The sequence below is a fragment of the Convolutriloba macropyga genome, chromosome 9 (assembly GCF_964194025.1).
Source record: "Convolutriloba macropyga chromosome 9, txConMacr16.3, whole genome shotgun sequence".
In the NCBI taxonomy this organism is placed as follows: Eukaryota; Metazoa; Xenacoelomorpha; order Acoela; family Convolutidae; genus Convolutriloba; species Convolutriloba macropyga.
The window spans coordinates 53,861,015-53,881,889 of record NC_134476.1 but is presented as its reverse complement, the minus strand read 5'-3'; the positions used below and the strand labels follow the sequence as shown (position 1 = coordinate 53,881,889).

The 20,875-nt window shown below is 32.9% G+C and overlaps 1 protein-coding gene across 1 annotated transcript in view; it reads left to right on the top strand.

The window, feature by feature from the left end:
- LOC142346270 (uncharacterized) overlaps positions 1 to 12,071 on the top strand; it is a 49,064-nt gene extending 36,993 nt beyond the window's left edge. Inside the window, exon 4 of the mRNA XM_075398784.1 lies at positions 11,725 to 12,071. Within this exon, the coding sequence (XP_075254899.1) occupies positions 11,725 to 12,071 (347 nt within the window). The remainder of the gene's footprint in view (positions 1 to 11,724) is intronic.
- The last annotated feature ends 8,804 nt before the right edge of the window (positions 12,072 to 20,875 follow it).

The following is a 20,875-nucleotide window of genomic DNA, read 5'->3' as shown; positions in this document are numbered from 1 at the left end:
TAGAAAAAATGATTTAAAAATAAAATTTTTTGATTTTTTCACTACTTTAGTCTCGTTTCAAACTTTTCCAGTTTCACTTGCATCCAACTGTTTTTTTTTTAAAAAAATAGCAAGTATAATTTGAAAGTCCTTGATAGCAAGAGTTCAAAAACCCAGGTTGGGGGGGTCGACTTTTTGCTCCGTCATATAGAAAAAATGATTTAAAAATAAAATTTTTTGATTTTTTCACTACTTTCCAACTGTTTTTTTTTTAAAAAATAGCAAGCACAATTTGAAAGTCCTTGATAGCAAGAGTTCAAAAACCCAGGTTGGGGGGTCGATTTTTTACTGCATCATATAGAAAAAATGATTTAAAAATAAATTTTTTGATTTTTTCATTACTTTAGTCTCGTTTTAAACTTTTCCAGTTATCCTTGCATCCAATTGTTTTTTTTTAAAAAAAGCAAGTATAATTTGAAAGTCCTTTATAGCAAGAGTTCAAAAACCCAGGTTGTGGGGGTCGATTCTTTGCTCCGTCATATAGAAAATATGATTTAAAAATAAATTTTTTTGATTTTTTCACTACTTTGGTTTCGTTTCAAACTTTTCCAGTTTCACTTGCATACAATTGTTTTTTTTTAAAAAAAAACAAGTGAAATTTGAAAGTCCTTTAAAGCAAAAGTTCAAAAGCCTAGGTTGGGATGGTCGATTTTCTGATCCATCATATAGAAAAAATGATTTAAAAATAAAATGTTTTGATTTTTTTTACTACTTTAGTCTCGTTTCAAACTTTTCCAGTTTCACTTGCATCCAACTGTTTTTTTTGAAAAAAAGCAAGTATAATTTGAAAGTCTTTTGTAGCAAGAGTTCAAAAACCTAGGTTGGGGTCAATTTTCTGCTCCATCATATAGAAAAAATGATTTAAAAATAAAATTTTTTGATTTTTTCACTACTTTAGTCTTGTTTCAAACCTTTTCAGTTTCACTTGCATACAATTGATTTTTTTTTTAAAAATAGCAAGTAAAATTTGAAAGTCCTTTATATCAAGAGTTCAAAAACCTAGGTTGGGGTGGTCGATTTTCTGCTCCATCATATAGAAAAAAAGATTTAAAAATAAAATTTTTTGATTTTTTCACTACTTTCCAACTGTTTTTTTTTAAAAAAATAGCAAGCACAATTTGAAAGTCCTTGATAGCAAGAGTTCAAAAACCCAGGTTGGGGGGGTCGATTTTTTACTGCATCATATAGAAAAAATGATTTAAAAATAAATTTTTTGATTTTTTCATTACTTTAGTCTCGTTTTAAACTTTTCCAGTTACCCTTGCATCCAATTGTTTTTTTTTAAAAAAGCAAGTATAATTTGAAAGTCCTTTATAGCAAGAGTTCAAAAACCCAGGTTGTGGGGGTCGATTCTTTGCTCCGTCATATAGAAAATATGATTTAAAAATAAATTTTTTTGATTTTTTCACTACTTTGGTTTCGTTTCAAACTTTTCCAGTTTCACTTGCATACAATTGTTTTTTTTTTAAAAAAAAGCAAGTGAAATTTGAAAGTCCTTTAAAGCAAAAGTTCAAAAGCCTAGGTTGGGATGGTCGATTTTCTGATCCATCATATAGAAAAAATGATTTAAAAATAAAATGTTTTGGTTTTTTTTACTACTTTAGTCTCGTTTCAAACTTTTCCAGTTTCACTTGCATCCAACTGTTTTTTTTGAAAAAAAGCAAGTATAATTTGAAAGTCTTTTGTAGCAAGAGTTCAAAAACCTAGGTTGGGGGTCAATTTTCTGCTCCATCATATAGAAAAAATGATTTAAAAATAAAATTTTTTGATTTTTTCACTACTTTAGTCTTGTTTCAAACCTTTTCAGTTTCACTTGCATACAATTGATTTTTTTTTTAAAAATAGCAAGTAAAATTTGAAAGTCCTTTATATCAAGAGTTCAAAAACCTAGGTTGGGGTGGTCGATTTTCTGCTCCATCATATAGAAAAAAAGATTTAAAAATAAAATGTTTTGATTTTTTTAATACTTTAGTTTCGTTTCAAACTTTTCCAGTTTCACTTGCATCCAACTGTTTTTTTTGAAAATTAGCAAGTATAATTTGAAAGTCTTTTGTAGCAAGAGTTCAAAAACCTAGGTTGGGGGTCGATTTTCTGCTCCATCATATAGAAAAAATGATTTAAAAATAAAATTTTTTGATTTTTTCACTACTTTAGTCTCGTTTCAAACTTTTCCAGTTTCACTTGCATACAATTGATTTTTTTTAAAAAATAGCAAGTAAAATTTGAAAGTCCTTTATATCAAGAGTTCAAAAACCTAGGTTGGGGTGGTCGATTTTCTGCTCCATCATATAGAAAAAAAGATTTAAAAATAAAATGTTTTGATTTTTTTAATACTTTAGTTTCGTTTCAAACTTTTCCAGTTTCACTTGCATCCAACTGTTTTTTTTTGAAAATTAGCAAGTATAATTTGAAAGTCTTTTGTAGCAAGCATTCAAAAACCTAGCTTGGGGGGGTCGATTTTCTGCTCTGTCATATAGAAAAAATGATTTAAAAATAAAACTTTTTGATTTTTTCACTACTTTAGTCTCGTTTCAAACTTTTCCAGTTTCACTTGCATACAATTGATTTTTTTAAAAAATAGCAAGTAAAAATTGAAAGTCTTTTACATCAAGAGTTCAAAAACCTAGGTTGGGGTGGTAGATGATTTTCTGCTCCATCATATAGAAAAAATGATTTAAAATTAAAATGTTTTGATTTTTTTACTACTTTAGTCTCGTTTCAAATTTTTCCAGTTTCACTTGCATCCAACTGTTTTTTTTTAAAAATAGCAAGTATAATTTGAAAGTCCTTGATAGCAAGAGTTCAAAAACCCAGGTTGGGGGGGTCGATTTTTTGCTCCGTCATATAGAAAAAATGATTTAAAAACAAAATGTTTTGATTTTTTTTACTACTTTAGTCTCGTTTCAAATTTTTCCAGTTTCACTTGCATCCAACTGTTTTTTTTTAAAAATTGCAAGTATAATTTGAAAGTCCTTGATAGCAAGAGTTCAAAAACCCAGGTTGGGGGGTCGATTTTCTGCTCCGTCATATAGAAAAAATGATTTAAAAATAAAATTTTTTGATTTTTTCACTACTTTAGTCTCGTTTCAAACTTTTCCAGTTTCACTTGCATCCAACTGTTTTTTTTAAAAAAAATAGCAAGTATAATTTGAAAGTCCTTGATAGCAAGAGTTCAAAAACCCAGGTTGGGGGGGTCGATTTTCTGCTCCGTCATATAGAAAAAATGATTTAAAAATAAAATTTTTTGATTTTTTCACTACTTTAGTCTCGTTTCAAACTTTTCCAGTTTCACTTTCATCCAACTGTTTTTTTTAAAAAAAAGTATAATTTGAAAGTCCTTGATAGCAAGAGTTCAAAAACCCAGGTTGGGGGGGTCGATTTTTTGCTCCGTCATATAGAAAAAATGATTTAAAAATAAAATTTTTTGATTTTTTCACTACTTTCCAACTGTTTTTTTTTTAAAAAATAGCAAGCACAATTTGAAAGTCCTTGATAGCAAGAGTTCAAAAACCCAGGTTGGGGGGGTCGATTTTTTACTGCATCATATAGAAAAAATGATTTAAAAATAAAATTTTTTGATTTTTTCATTACTTTAGTCTCGTTTTAAACTTTTCCAGTTACCCTTGCATCCAATTGTTTTTTTTTAAAAAAGCAAGTATAATTTGAAAGTCCTTTATAGCAAGACTTCAAAAACCCAGGTTGGGGGGGTCGATTCTTTGCTCCGTCATATAGAAAATATGATTTAAAAATAAATTTTTTTGGTTTTTTCACTACTTTGGTTTCGTTTCAAACTTTTCCAGTTTCACTTGCATCCAACTGTTTTTTTTTTAAAAAAAAGTATAATTTGAAAGTCCTTGATAGCAAGAGTTCAAAAACCAAGGTTGGGGGGGTCGATTTTTTGCTCCGTCATATAGAAAAAATGATTTAAAAATAAAATTTTTTGATTTTTTTTACTACTTTAGTCTCGTTTTAAACTTTTCCAGTTACCCTTGCATCCAATTGTTTTTTTTAAAAAAAAGCAAGTAAAATTTGAAAGTCCTTTAAAGCAAAAGTTCAAAAACCTAGGTTGGGATGTTCGATTTTCTGATCCATCATATAGAAAAAATGATTTAAAAATAAAATGTTTTGATTTTTTTTACTACTTTAGTCTCGTTTCAAACTTTTCCAGTTTCACTTGCATCCAACTGTTTTTTTTGAAAAAAAGCAAGTATAATTTGAAAGTCTTTTGTAGCAAGAGTTCAAAAACCTAGGTTGGGGGTCAATTTTCTGCTCCATCATATAGAAAAAATGATTTAAAAATAAAATTTTTTGATTTTTTTACTACTTTAGTCTCGTTTCAAACCTTTTCAGTTTCACTTGCATACAATTGATTTTTTTTAAAAAAATAGCAAGTAAAATTTGAAAGTCCTTTATATCAAGAGTTCAAAAACCTAGGTTGGGGTGGTCGATTTTCTGCTCCATCATATAGAAAAAAAGATTTAAAAATAAAATGTTTTGATTTTTTTAATACTTTAGTTTCGTTTCAAACTTTTCCAGTTTCACTTGCATCCAACTGTTTTTTTTGAAAATTAGCAAGTATAATTTGAAAGTCTTTTGTAGCAAGAGTTCAAAAACCTAGGTTGGGGGTCGATTTTCTGCTCCATCATATAGAAAAAATGATTTAAAAATAAAATTTTTTGATTTTTTCACTACTTTAGTCTCGTTTCAAACTTTTCCAGTTTCACTTGCATACAATTGATTTTTTTAAAAAAATAGCAAGTAAAATTTGAAAGTCCTTTATATCAAGAGTTCAAAAACCTAGGTTGGGGTGGTCGATTTTCTGCTCCATCATATAGAAAAAAAGATTTAAAAATAAAATGTTTTGATTTTTTTAATACTTTAGTTTCGTTTCAAACTTTTCCAGTTTCACTTGCATCCAACTGTTTTTTTTTTAAAATTAGCAAGTATAATTTGAAAGTCTTTTGTAGCAAGCATTCAAAAACCTAGCTTGGGGGGGTCGATTTTCTGCTCTGTCATATAGAAAAAATGATTTAAAAATAAAACTTTTTGATTTTTTCACTACTTTAGTCTCGTTTCAAACTTTTCCAGTTTCACTTGCATACAATTGATTTTTTTAAAAAATAGCAAGTAAAAATTGAAAGTCTTTTACATCAAGAGTTCAAAAACCTAGGTTGGGGTGGTAGATGATTTTCTGCTCCATCATATAGAAAAAATGATTTAAAATTAAAATGTTTTGATTTTTTTACTACTTTAGTCTCGTTTCAAATTTTTTCAGTTTCACTTGCATCCAACTGTTTTTTTTTTAAAATAGCAAGTACAATTTGAAAGTCCTTGATAGCAAGAATTCAAAAACCCAGGTTGGGGGGGTCGATTTTTTGCTCCGTCATATAGAAAAAATGATTTAAAAACAAAATGTTTTGATTTTTTTTTACTACTTTAGTCTCGTTTCAAACTTTTCCAGTTTCACTTGCATCCAACTGTTTTTTTTTTAAAATAGCAAGTATAATTTGAAAGTCCTTGATAGCAAGAGTTCAAAAACCCAGGTTGGGGGTTCGATTTTTTGCTCCGTCATATAGAAAAAATGATTTAAAAATAAAATTTTTTGATTTTTTCACTACTTTAGTCTCGTTTCAAACTTTTCCAGTTTCACTTGCACCCAACTGTTTTTTTTGAAAAATAGCAAGAATAATTTGAAAGTCCGTTATAGCAAGAGATCAAAAACTTAGGTTGAAACATTTATGTGGAGTAGCAACTGGAAATAACGAGTTGCTGCAAATTCGTCGTTTTAGGTGGTTTCTGGTGTGTTTCAGGCGGTTTTTGGCCTATTTTAGCAACTTTTTGCAACATTTGACATTTTTTAGCCCTTTCCGGCAATTTGCCTTGATCTCCGGCGTTTTTTGGTGAATTTTTGCATATTTGGCTGCTCTTGGCGTTTTATAGCTATTTTCGGCATTTTCCAACAATTTCGGCGATTTTTGGCGATTTTTGGCAATTTTTGGCAATTTTTGGCAATTTTTGGCTATCCGGCGACTTCCGGCGACTTCCGACCACTTCCGGCAACTTCCGACGACTTCCGCCCCGTCCTTCCTCTTCCCGCGACATCGCCATCTATGACGTCTTCCCGCGTCGTCCGCCCTCTTCACCGAACCGCCGCCCACATTCATCGACGGCAGCTAACCTCGTCAGAGGGGTATAAGGAGAGCGGAAGGTGGCCGAGGTGGAGGGAAGTTTGAAAAAGTTGTCTGCAGTTGTGAGAATTGGAAGAGTTGGAAGTGGCCGGAAGTGGCCGGAAGGGGCCGGAAGTCGCCGGAGGTCGCCGGAAGTCGCCGGATAGCCAAAAATTGCCAAATGGCCAGTAGGATCAGCAGTATCAGCAGTATCAGCAGTATCAGCAGTATCAGTAGTATCAGCAGTATCAGTAGTATCAGTAGTATCAGTAGTATCAGCAGTATCAGCAATATCAGCAGTATTAGCAGTATCAGTAGTATCAGTAGTATCAGCAGTATCAGCAGTATCAGCAGTATCAGTAGTATCAGCAGTATCAGCAGTATCAGTAGTATCAGTAGTATCAGCAGCATCAGCAGTATCAGCAGTATCAGTAGTATCGGCAGTATCAGCAGTATCAGTAGTATCAGTAGCATCAGCAGTATCAGCAGTATCAATAGCATCAGCAGTATCAGCAGTATCAGTAGTATCAGCAGTATCAGTAGTATCAGCAGTATCAGCAGTATCAGCAGTATCAGTAGTATCAGTATTATCAGCAGTATCAGCAGTATCAGCAGTATCACTAGTATCAGTAGTATCAGTAGTATCAGTAGTGTTAGCAGTATCAGCAGTATCAGCAGTATCAGCAGTATCAGTAGCATCAGTAGTATCAGCAGTATCAGCGGTATCAGTAGTATCAGCAGTATCAGCAGTATCAGTAGTATGAGTAGCATCAGCAGTATCAGCAGTATCAGTAGTATCAGTAGTATCAGCAGTATCAGCAGTATCAGTAGTATCAGTAGTATCAGCAGTATCGGCAGTATCAGCAGTATCAGTAGTATCAGCAGTATCAGTAGTATCAGTAGTATCAGCAGTATCAGCAGTATCAGCAGTATCACTAGTATCAGTAGTATCAGTAGTATCAGTAGTATTAGCAGTATCAGCAGTATCAGCAGTATCAGCAGTATCAGTAGCATCAATAGTATCAGCAGTATCAGAAGTATCAGCAGTATCAGTAGAATCAGTAGAAACAGTAGTGTCAGCAGTATCAGTAGTATCAGTAGTATCAGCAGTATCAGTAGAATCAGTAGAATCAGTTGTATCAGTAGTATCAGCAGTATCAGCAGTATCAGCAGTATCAGTTGTATCAGCAGTATCAGCAGTATCAGCAGTATCAGAAGTATCAGTAGTATCAGTAGTATCAGCAGTGTCAGTAGAATCAGTAGAATCAGTTGTATCAGTAGTATCAGCAGTATCAGCATTATCAGTAGTATCAGTAGTATCAGCAGTATCAGTAGTATCAGTAGCATCATCAGTATCAACAGTGTCAGCAGTATCAGTAGCATTAGTAGCATCAGTAGTATCAGTAGCATCAGTAGTATCAGCAGTATCAGCAGTATCAGTAGTATCAGCAGTATCAGCACTATCAGTAGTATCAGCAGTGTCAGTAGCATCAGTAGTATCAGCAGTATCAGTAGGATCAGTATGATCAGTAGGATCAGCATGATCAGCTTGATCAGTATTTAAAGAATTTTGTTAAGATTTATAAATTATGCGTTATTTTCAGAATTTTTTAAAATTTTTTGAGTAGCTTCAGATACAAGTGAAATGCAAAAGGACATTGCGTGAGTTATAGAAAACTTGTAGAAAACACTGAAAATCGTTCGTTGAAAAATTCATAAATTTTTATAAATTTTGCATTATAATCAACCAATTTATAAATCTTTATAAATTATCCATTATTTTCAAAAAATTTATAAATATTTATAAATTATCCATTATTTTTCGACTGGGGTATAGCCCTCCTGAAGTTATAGCGACCTTTATGGTATATTTACCATGATTGGGGACTATAGGTTATTTTACCACTAATAAATTGGATGGGGAATATAATGGAAAACACCCCAAAAAATTTGGTCTTTTTAACCCCAAAGGGATACTTACATACCAAGTTTTCTTTCATTTGAACAATTTGTTCACACGCTGAAATCCACTTTTTCGAATATGCAGCTAAAAAGCTTATATGCAGCTAAAAAATCCCTCCCCTCTAGAAAATCTACACCAAAAACAGTTGGTGCTTTCGAATGATTTTACATAGGAAAACTTGCGTAACAATTTTGACCACATTGAAAACTTTTTTACTTTGAAAAATATATCCCGCCTATATGCAATTAAATATTGATGACCAATAAAACTCTTTCCCAGAAAAGCTACCAACAAAACTCTTGTTGTTTTAAACACACCAAACATAGGGGAAATTATTTACCAATTTTGTTTTAATTTTAACAACTCCTTGACTAGATTGAACTCCTCTATTTCTTGTTATATTACATTCATTTAATCCAAAAAGAGACTAAATCTACCGCAGAATATCCTACGTTTATAAACAACTATAGCTAACATGCCGACATTTTCTTTCGTTTGAAACCACACATACCAATTCTAAGAGATCAGGTTTACCGACAATTATCTTGCGTTGAAAACTAATCATACCAAAACGAAGAAACCGTTTAGAGCAAATCTAAGAAGCCAAACATACCGAATAAGAAACCGAACATAGTAAATCAAAGACACCAAATTACGGAGTCTAAACTATCAATAAGACTGACGAATTTTGACTTCTCAAACCGATAAAAAAAGAACAATTGCTGCGTCGTTTTTGTTTGACCCTCTTGAATAGCGAAAGTATAAAGATGCTCGACATTTTTATTTGATAAAAAAGAGCGTCCGTAAACTAGTTACAGCTTACTGTTACTTCAGTAGTGCACTTATACTTCAAAAATTAACTTTTAACAATGATGTGACGATAATACACTGTCAATATATGAGTTCAATTGCCCTTCTACAATCGCCAAAGCTTGTTATTTTTGTGAAAATCTAGTGTACATTTCATTGGCGCTTGAACCAGTTTAATGCATCAATGACCCATAGTACTTGATATGAGTTAATCGCAACTGATCATTGGGCCACTTTACCAATGCAATCGTTTTACTCTTTTAGTGCCGCAAAGCGAAAGGGATTGAAACCCTTATTGGCGATGTGATGTTGTTATCTGTCATTAAAATTCTTTCCAACTTTGCTCATTCTCAAAACTTGAGGGACCAAGCTCTGAAAATTGCCTTCTATTTAATTGGCTCAGCGAAGCATTTGATAACGAAAAAAAAACAGCTGTCAAAACTCCAGCTTTTGAAATTCGCAACTTTTCTGGCACCTTTACAATTTCCTTACAAATTGATTACAAGTTGGGTTTATTTTTTGGACTAAACAGTTAGTGGTTTATACTTAATCATCTTCCAAAAAATCTCGAAAAACTTATTTATTGCAATTTTAGCCCCCAAACTCATTTTCTGTGTACAATGAAAGCCAGCTAAACCACACAAACAGGTGATTCAACTTAATCTGTTACATAAAAATGCTAATGATGAAATATATTTAGTTTTTTCTCAAAATTTCTTTTGGAAAATTTAAACATTTGGAAAAAAACCTGGAGCTAGCCTAAAATTTTTTAATGGATTCATAGGCTAGCTGAATGGAAAGTAAAATGATAATTCTATTTTAAATTTTGTCAATTTTGTTAAATGTCTCAAACTGCAACAGTTAGTGACCAGTACTTTTCGTCTCTGAATATTAATCAAATCACTGCTCAAGGCTTATCAAAGCGTCCTCGGTTGACCACCTTAGAAAAAACTTTGAAAATTTACAAAACTTTGTAAGACTTCTACGGCTGCGTAACTATCTAACTTGTAATTATCAGTTCATAAAGTCTGACCTCATAAAACGGTTTAAATTTTGACGTTTATCTTCAATCTAGTTTTTCTGTTCAAGCCGGAGGTTGTTGGCAGAGCAAATCAGTGGTGAGTCAGTCTAGATACATTCTGTTTTTTGTTAGGGTGGCCATTACTCTGTTCATGTCACAATTTACAATGGCTAGTCTAATTTTTGAGTAAAATTTGCTGCATTAAAAATAATATGTCCAGCTTAACTCCCGCCAGCAAGGTTTATTTGACATGCAATTCGAACTCCCGCGTGGGTACTTGTAACATTTAGTTTGCGTAGCAAGTCATAACCACTACGCTAAATGGGCTTTGTGGTAATTGCCTACAAACCAGCTTATGTTTAAATAGTGTGCATACTGCTATGATAATTACCAGTTATCGGCTTCAAAATTATGACATTATTCTGCTCAGACTGAATTTAGAGGTATGAATAATTTTCTGAGTATACAGGATAAGTTTAGTCTGGGCGACCTCTATGACCTCAATATGATCATAATGAAGAAAAACTGCACATAAGGAAAATTAAAATATTCTGGAGATGCAATGTTTCAGAACTGAATAAAGTTTTTGGGCTTGAAATGTGCTGGTTCAGTGCTGAAATGCTCTGAGACTCAAGTCCGGGAGCTATTTCTTCATGAGTATTTAGCACGTTATGACTTTTCACACCTCAGAAAATTTAAAAAATTTTCTACGGCGCCGTGTTTGACGAACAAACTATTTAAAATATTTAGTGTAGTTGAGGTTGGAGAGGGGGAATTTCGTGTCAAATGATGGGCATTTCCTTTGAGGGTCTATAGCAGTTAGAAATTGACTCAAAACAAGATTAAATAAAGTTGCCACAGACAAGAAATACATGCAGCATTTAAAAGGTATGTAGGCATATAAACTCTAGTAATGTAGACTCATAAGGTGCATCATAACAAGTATTTATGCAATGGAATGTTCCTGAAATTTAATTAGCCTTTTGTTATTACTATATTGCACTTTATTTTGATAAACTGTTAGTGCTGTCAACGATGAAATCTTCGAAGCTTTCAAGGTTTCTGATAAAAAATTTGGACAATTTGGCTCCTTGAATTCAGGCAATCTACTGTCAGTTTATTGCCATTTACAGTCGAGACCTTGACTTTATGAAAAGACTTGAATAGAGTCCAGGGGGTGTACGTTGACTTAAATTACGCAGCCGAGGGACCCAGTTAACGTCGAGTAATCTTTTTGGTTGTTTGTACCAAGTCTTTTTTTCACGTAAATAGGACGCGGACCAAAAAAGTGGGCCGGGATCAATCCCGAGACATAATTATGAATACTCTAAGAGGCTATATACTTTTCTAAGGTAAACTTTACCAGTGTAACTTAAAAGGAGAAAAATGTTATTCGTGCATCGTGGTCATCCTTTGTCTCACTTATAAGGTGAAGGCAAAAATTTTTTGTTTGAAAGATTTGTAGAACTCACAATATCATCATAACCAATATCGGTCCCGGATGGGTTTTTTTCATAAATTGAGACCTCAACTTGGAAGCAGTTGAATATAGACTGCAGGGACTTTTTGGTGACCGTCAATTGTTTGTGATTATATGCGAGTCATAGATTACACTTGAACCTGCTATTGTCCCGAAAAAAATTTTTATATGCTTGTCCTCATTTTGATATTTTTTCGGTCTTCAAATCAGCCAGTTTGTTCATTTTTGGTTTGATCTATTTCAGGCTACCCGATACTGTCTATGGCCGTTATATCACAAGACTTAGCCACAGTTCAAAAAATCTACCAATTGCACCGTCGGCTAGGCGTGCACGTGGATGACGTCACAAATGAAGAAGGCATTACTCCATATATGGAAGCTGTTAGACGAGACTACACAGAGATTGCAGAGTTCCTTCGGAATGTAGGAAAAGCGTCTCCGTTAAGAGTGTCGCATAATGGACAAACTGTTGCAGAGGTCACAGCCGAGTTTCAAAAGGACAAGAATGACAGAATTGAGGCGAAGATTCGTGAAATGAGAATGATCAACCCCCCAAGATACAGGTATAATAATACTGAATACTGGTCATAATATCTGAACAATTAATCAACTATCGTTGCAATAGCAAGGCAGTTGCAAATCTATGCTTTGAGATTAGGCTACTTTTTTCTTGCCATGGTTGCAATTTAATGAGTTGTGCAAAAGAAAACTTTGATTAACAAGCTACGCGGGAGCGTAATTTTTGCAATTGTTCTGAGTGTATGGTATAATATATAACTGAAAGCCCTAGGCAATCAGAGCACAAATTGTGGAGATCAAATTGTCGAGAGATTCCCTGAAATTGGTCCCCAATTTTGGTATTAAATACCCTCTTAGGTCTGTTTGACCTAAGGATTTGTATCTCAATGCTTGTATTAGTTTTACGATTCGCTTAGAGTCATTTGTGGGGTTCAAGTCTCCTTGAGCAGTGATTTTACAAAATTGAGCAACAGAGAAATGCAAAAATGATAATGAAGAAGTTCAGTTTCTATTTTCATGTATATTAAAGGTTATTTATTATTTTCAGAATAACGGCAGTCAAAATGAAACAGAAAAAGAGCATACTTTTTTATGACCCCTATTGGATCCGTTCTCAAGTGCCTCATTTTTAAAGAAACAAAACAATTAGTTGACATATCAACCCTATTATTTGAATATAAATAAAATTTCTGATTAAACTTAATAGTAGGGCCACCTCTCAATTACACGCAGTTTACCACCCAGGGCCACCTCTCAATTACACGCAGTTTACCACCTTAATGAAAAAATACAACGATCAAGTAAAGTTTCTGCATCAAAATTGTCAAAGCGTGCTTGGACAAAGGTTGCTCCTTAAGAATTTTCTATCTGACCTAGGTGACAAATGTATTTTGGGCTTCTCAGAAACGTGGTTGAAATCAGTTAACAATATTCCGTTTTAGTCGATACACTCAGAATACTCAGTGTCCTTCAGATGCGACAGACGTACTGATCTATAAGAGAAAAATAAAGGCGGTGGTATTCTTTTGTTCGTTCCAAAAAAATTTCATCCAAAAGCACGAAATGATCTAGAGACAATGTCAAAAGACCATTTTGAAAGTGTTTGGGTAGAGTGTAAAATGAATAAAAAGCCCGCATTGATAAATTTGGCATACTGTCCAAAAAATAACTAATAAATTTGTTTTTGGAAGAGCTAGCCCTGGGTTTAGATAGAGCAGCGACTGAAAACAAAAAAATTTTTCTACTAGGTGACTACAACCTTAATTACTTTAATTGCAATGAAAGAAATCTCCTAGAAACTCTGATCTTGCCGTAAGGTTTACTGAATTCAAATACAACTTTAGCAACAAGAAAAACATCAAGAACGAAGTCGCTAACAGACTATGTTATATGCGAAAATTTTTTTAGTTCCCAGACACTAGAATCGATTCTAAAAAGCGATCACTTAGCCACGCATACTTTATAAAAATAAAAAAGAAGCTATCAAAAAAATTGTGTTTGATAAAACAAACAACTCTAAAAATGCTTTTTCCCTAGATGTCGGAAAGATAAATTGGAGATCATTTTATTTATCAGAAAATCCTGAAATCATGTATAAAAACTTTTGCTCGTCATTGGAAACGGTAATTAAAAAGCATGCTCCACAAAAAACAGTCTTCATACGCCATGACAAGCCTAAACTAACGCTACATCAACAATGGATATCAAAAAATACAGTAAGAAAGATTGCAAAGACATCAAATAAAAAAACAAAAATAATTTGAAGCAGGAAAATGAAAAACATCTGCTAGATGTGTTTCAAAACTTAAAAAGTGCAAGCGAAAGGTGGAATTTTGTTAACAAAATCAGAATATGTGAAAAAATGCAGACAGAAATACCAAGACTCAAAAACAGTATTGGAACGGTTACGACCAATGGAAATGATATTGCCAATCTTCTCAACTATAAATTATCAGCGTTAGGTGAATATTTTGGTAAAAAAGAACACTATCAATTTTGTAATAATCCGGCACGCCACAGTAACAAATTTATATTCAGGTATACGACAACCAAGGAGATATTTGATATACTCAACATTTTAATTGTTAAAAAACCGTTGGGTCCATGACTCATTCCAGCTTGGGCTTTAAAACATGCGAACCTATTAAAACATAGATGAACCTCTCTGTTTTTGTTTAACCAATTCTTAACTGAACAAACGCTTTCCTGACATCTTTAAGCGTGCCCACGTGTTGCCTCTTTTCAAGAAAGATGATCCTGAAGATCCGATAAATTATCGACCAATTTCGCTTACTGGAGCTCTAGCTAAAATTTTCGAAATCCTTCTTCGAGATCAAATATCAGCTTATTTAGAGAAGGATAAGTTGCTTGCAACAATACAGTTTGGATACAAAAAAAGTGTCAACTGCAGATGCTCTTTTATTTCGCACTGAAAAAAATCAGATATGATCTTAATAAAAAAAACATCGTCACAGGAGCTTTTTAGACCTATCAAAAGCTTTTGATTCGATATCACATCCTACTCTGCAGCACAAAACTAACCTTTTAGGTTATAGTGAACAAGCAAAAACAATTCTAAAATCTTGTCTAGAAAACCGTGTGCAAAAAGGCAAATTCTCGAAGTATGAATCAAATTGGATAGTACTTAACCGTGGAGTACCACAAGGTACTGTGCTAGGCCCACTGCTTTTCAACATATATGTAAATGATATGAAAGATGATACTGATGTGAATTCTAATAAAATCCAGTACGCTGATGATACTTTTGTCTTTTGCAGTGGAAAAACAATTTCTGAATCAAAGTTACATCTTGAAAAAAGTATTGCTAAACTCATTCTCTTTTTCAGGAAAAATGGGTTAAATGTAAATGAAAGCAAAACCGAATTTATTATTTTTGGAGCCCCTAAGAGGAACAAAATCGAAAAATTGTTGTTAACGGATGTACAGTTCTCGAGAAAAAAGTTGTGAAATACTTGGGAGTTCATATTGATTGTATTCTTTCTTTCGATGAAGAAATAAAAAATGCACTAAGAAAAATGGCTGCTGGCATAAAGGTCATTTACACCAGCAAAAATATATTTCCAGAAAAAACTAGATCTGTTTTACTGACCGCTTTTGTTTTAAGTTATCTGCATTACCCAATTGTTCTGTTCTGAGGTCCTAAAACATCGCTTCGAATTACTCTAAATAAACAACTGAACTGGGGATTAAAGGCATGTTTCAATAGAACCAAATTTGACAGGACCGCTGATCTCAAGATCAAACACAAAATCTTATCAGTAGAATACCTCATCAAGTATTGGGTTATTATATATTTTATAAAGCTTCTAAAAGCAGATTTACCAGCTTTCGATGAACTCAAGTTAGCCACCCTAAGTGCTAAAATGAATGACCGTACAAACAAGCTGTCATTTGGAGCAAACCAAAAAACAAATATAATGCAAAACTGTTTTTCAAAAAAAGCAATTGACCGGTATAACGATTTGCCTCTCACCTTGAGGCAGAATATAACTAAAAAGCGGGCTCTCAAAACTACAATAAAAATCATTTCTGGAATGAGTTTCTAAAAGACCCAAAGGTTTCTGAATTGAATTCTATTCTCAAATCTTTCAAGTTCAATCTTCAATTGATTTAGTTTTAGGGCATCATTTAGTCTTCTATGAAATGTTAATTGGAGTATTAGCAGTTTTTAAAAATTTCTGTTTTCTCGAAAATGTTAATTGTAGAATTAGCATTTTTAAAATTTTTCTCAATTATAATTCATCTCTCTTAATTTGTCGATATTTTAGTACATTGTACACCTAATACAATTTTACACTTTCACAATATGTGACGTTTGTTTCATTTATACTTCTTAACACTATATTGCCTTTAAACTATGTTCTGTTTTTTATATTTCATACTCAAAGGAATTAACAATGTTTTCTTTTTTTTGTCTGACTAAAAATTTAATGTCAATAGAAAATTTTTTCTAGAAGTTGCGACAGAAGCTGTTTACTTGCATAAATGTTACAGTTGTGACCAGACGAACAAAACAAGATGGTATAATCAAGATACTTTTCTCACCAAAACCAATCAATTTGACAAACTTGTACGACCCATGCAATTATTCTTCTTAGTTGCACCTCCTCCCTTTTCTAAACAACTCTACTCTCTTTTTTTTACTACACAATCCCTCGTGAAGACCTCTTTCATGAAAGGAAGATTTCAAACGCTTAAAATTTCGTTGTTAAAACTGATCAAACTTTTCTCTTTCCTTTGCAAATCAAATCTCTCCATGTCAACAACTTCCTTCTCATGTGCATCCTTCAAGATCTAGTGTGTCTTCTTCTCCTCATTGCGTGCTTAAGTCGTGTGCCTTTCCTGTGTAGGTCAGCAGCTTCACTGTCTGTCGCTCCATCGCAGATTGAGAAGGCAAAAAAAGTTATAAAAAGAAAAGTTGGAAAAAATGATTGTGACTGAATCGAGGATTATGACTGAAATGATTATGATTGAAATTATTTTTGTTTTAGAAATTAATTATATTACTAAGAAGAATGCTCGGTCCTTATTTTGTGGAAAATGGACTTTCGCAGGCGGAAAGAAAAGCGTTTTTAGCTAAGCAAAAGAATTATTTCCTCAAACTCAAACATGAGAAAATGACAAAACGATAAGTTACAGCACAATTTAGACATTTACCGGAGAGATTTGAACAAAAGATCGAGATGGTTTTTTGATTTGGGTGATGAAAAATGACTCCAGAGTCAGTTGTAAATATACCCGTTATAAGTGCAAAAAAAAGTCAAGATACAAATCCATTTTACCGCCATGATTTTTAGTGGGGTTCACAAGGGTCAGCCAATAATGTTTGCTTCTGCTAAATTCCTGGAAATCAGTCGCAAGGGATATCACAAAAAGAATGCGATTGCATTTTTCTGAGAACTCATTCACCCTTGCGTTGGTATCAAATATTTTCTATCCATGCTGGGAATATTTTACATCAGATAATATAACTCTAAAAATAGCTATCTGGAATCACCAGTTTGAACCGAGTATCGACTCCTAGCACCATTTTTTGAGGATTCATTGATATCAAATTAGTAACTTGATTCAATTTTCTCGTGTTTGATTAAAGTGGTTAAACGTTCTAACATTTCTAACTATGTTTAGGACAAAAATTTAAATAGAAATTCTAACACTTTTCTTTGCAAATCGAGGCTCCCTTCAATAGATGGAAGCTTTGTGTTAATTTTTTCAATTTCAGGTACAGCTGCAGAGGATCTGAAAGCAATTTTTTTTGCATAGACGTTTATTCCGTATTTGAAAATCCGGCTAAACCTAACTGTTGAAAGTTTCCAAAATAACAGTTTTTCTGAAAAAACAATGCGGCTGCAAATCTGTTCAAAAATATATGTGTTTTTGATCACCAAAATTGCTCAAAAACTTTTTTTAATACATATTCCCAGACAACGCTTCGTGCTAAGGTCTTCAATAGTCTGATCGTTGATTTAAAATTGTTCATTGAAGTGAAAGATTTAGCTTTATCTTTTTTGGTTTTCTATTTTAATGACCGTTAATTAAATTTTGTTTAATCAAATGAATGTTTCCGCAATTTAGCATCAGAACTTGAGCATCAGGTTATTGGAAAAACAATCGCCTTTTATTTCTACTAGACAGGTCTTTCACAATCAAAATGAAAAGCACTGCCACAGAGAGTTTTATTCTGGTAAGAACAAACTACGGTAGAGATCACTTGCAAAATTTGAGAAAATTGACTACGGTTGAATAAACACAAATTAGACCAATTGGAAACAGCACCTTTAAGAACTAAATCACAGAGTTATTTTGGTTAGACATCATGGTTTTTGATGTGAAATGTATTCTTTAAATCCAAAAAATGTGACAACTGGATTAGCAACTGGCCAACATTGATTTATTGAAAACACTATGGTAAATGTTTTTGATCAGAAACAGATGACGTCTACAGTTCTCCGTTCACTTCTGATGAAAAGTGAGCGTTGAAACACAAGTCAATTTTTTTATAAGGATTGCAGTGTTTTCTGCAATTATTTTTCAAATATTTGTCAATGGTACATAGAATTAGATTAGACGCAAATTTGACGGATTTTCCATTAAAAAAACAAAACTTCTTCAATTTTTATGCAGTCCGAGAGTATATATTTTTCCACTACATTCGTCAATCAAAATTGAAAAAATTGCTGATTACAAAACAACTTGTAAACCAATAGTACATCAAGAAACAACAGTACTCGCACTAATGATCAGCAGTGTTATTTTTTAGTGGTTTTTTTTTGGTATTTTCGTAAAGAGTCATGGAGTGTTAAGTTTTTAATATTTAACCTGAGATGTGCAGAAAATTCGCTCTAAGGATATTTCCTATCTATTTAAAATGTTTTTTGTCGAATTGATCAATTCATTTTGTTTTCATTTTTTTAAAAACTTTTGGTTATTTTGTGAGCGGTTTTTCCAGCAGCTGCATCAATTTTATCTTAGTTGATTTGTATTTAAACCGTATTTTTGGAAATTGTTGGATTTGTTTTTCTATGTTCTCTAAGCCATAAAATGTTTTCGCAAATGAGAATTTTGGAGTCTTCAAATGAGTCACTGCAGCCAACCAAAGTTGATTTTTTCTTGTGAAATAACTTTCTTGATTTTAGTCTAATGTCCTGATTTCAGCATCTTCGAGAAAATACGATGCTTTATATTTGAGACAACGTCAAGATAAAGCGAATAATGTACAATTACTTTTTTGGCAATGCAACGTCTGATCTGAAATGCGTAAGAAAGTTTGTTTTGACTTTTATCCTCATTGAAAAAGAGGTTGTCATTTGGTCTTTCTTACAACCTCTTTTTCTGTGCTCTTTTTCGGTTTATTGGTCAAATGTAATCTATTTGTAATCGTTAATTGTAATAATTTTAATTAAATTAACAAAATTCTGTTCTTTTATTTCAGAAATTGACTTTAAAATGATCAATTGCGACATGCAAAGTTCCCAGTACAGGTACTGCTAAAAATTAATTGATACTGTTAAATGTAGTGTTTTTTTGTCATATTTTTAAGTTTGAAGACAGGTATCAAGATCAGAAGTTTGCATTCAGCAATAATGTAGACAGGCAGGTAAGTGGAGCTAGCTTTGGGAATTACAGAGAGCAAAAATCAAGTGTTATTCCTCAGTAGTTTTCATTAGAAAATTTTTCTGCAAAAAAATCTATCAAGTGTTTTTGGTCTGTTGTTTAGGGTTAGTTGATCTAATGTGGGTAATAGAAATCGGTCTGTGCATTTATGAAATTTTTGATAGACAAAAATGTTACGAATATCATTCTTTTTTTTTCTGTTGCAATTGAAATACAAAAAAAGCGGGACTTCCAGACAATAATTACTTTACATTAAAATCCCTCAAATGATTGCTGTCTTTGCAGAACTATTTCACTGAATGACAAATCAATCACTTCGACAAAAATACAACAGAAATGGTTTGCATGGTTGTAGCGGGTTGACAGTTGTGCGGCAAACAAAAGAGGTAATATCTCCGCCAACTTGAATAATTTTTTGTGTTCCGAACTCCACGTTAGCGTTTCGTTCTCGTGTACACGTGTTCTACCCAAACCCCACTGTCATGGAGATAGGCAAGTTCAATTTTTGACAATTTTGAGAATTTTGAGACAGTTTTTATTTTTTCATACCACCATAAATGTGATAGTCTTTGTTTGATGCCTCCACATTTCATCCCACTATAAAGTATATTGATATACTCTAATACCAAATCAGTCAAACATTTCTTTTTTGAATGTGTTTTTCAGTTTTGACTGAAAGTTACAAGTTAACCATTCGGTCTTGACGTGGGCGCATGCGAGCTATTGCAAGAAGAAAAACCATTTACTTGAAATTTATGCCCTTTCAAATTAAATACAACATCGCCTCAACTTCTTTAATTAGTGTTCATAGTATTTTTTTCTGGTAACCAGTCATTTAATAGATAATTGAGGAAAAGTTGTCTTTAACCATGTTGCTGTCTTACAAATTGTCACTGTTTTTTTGAGCAACGATAGGTGTTTTTTTGAATTCAAATTTTTTGATCAATTAAAGGTATGTTCTGTAGTATGCTTACTTCTTTGGTTGTGACCGCAGAGAAAGTTTCTGTAGCAGTAATTATGAAACGAATGAGCGAGTGTTACTAGGCAATCAGGAGTTCAGACCTGATTGAGATATTATCTGTAATGTGATCTTATTGGCGTGCATATTGAGAAAATTTTTTGACACTTTTTTCATTATTGTGGATAGCAAATCTAATTAGTAAATCTAATATTTTTTCATTGAGCTTCCGTGAATTTTTTCAAGTGCTCTACATGAATGCCCTACTGATAGTTTTTCTGAAAATGTTGCCAAGTTTTTGATCATTTTTTCCGCATTGTTTCTTACAGTTCTTAAAAAGCGAAAACAAGTGTGAAAATTTGAGCAAAAATGTTCACCTGACTTCTTGAGAGAAAGTATCTCAAACTTAAAGGCCTTGTTGCGCTAATTAATTGCCTTTCTTTAGAACAAATGATGTCTTTCTACAATGAAAGTTGATTACGCCAACTAACATGCGGCATTTTCTTTAGCCCTCTTGATGTTTTGAAGAACTAGAATTTACCTTGTTAAGTTTGATAACTTCTCGATGGCGATAACAGCGGTTTGCTGGTTTGCTAGTATTCTTTCTCGTATTGTTTATTTTTTCTGAAGGACAGCTTTGAGCGATGGTAAACTTTCAAAGAAAACTGTGCTCATTCGATAGGATTTACGTAGATACTACCTGTTTGGTGGAATTATTAGAAAACAATGAATACGGGTGAAGATTCATACATATTCACTGAAGAAAACCACAACTTTTTAGTGG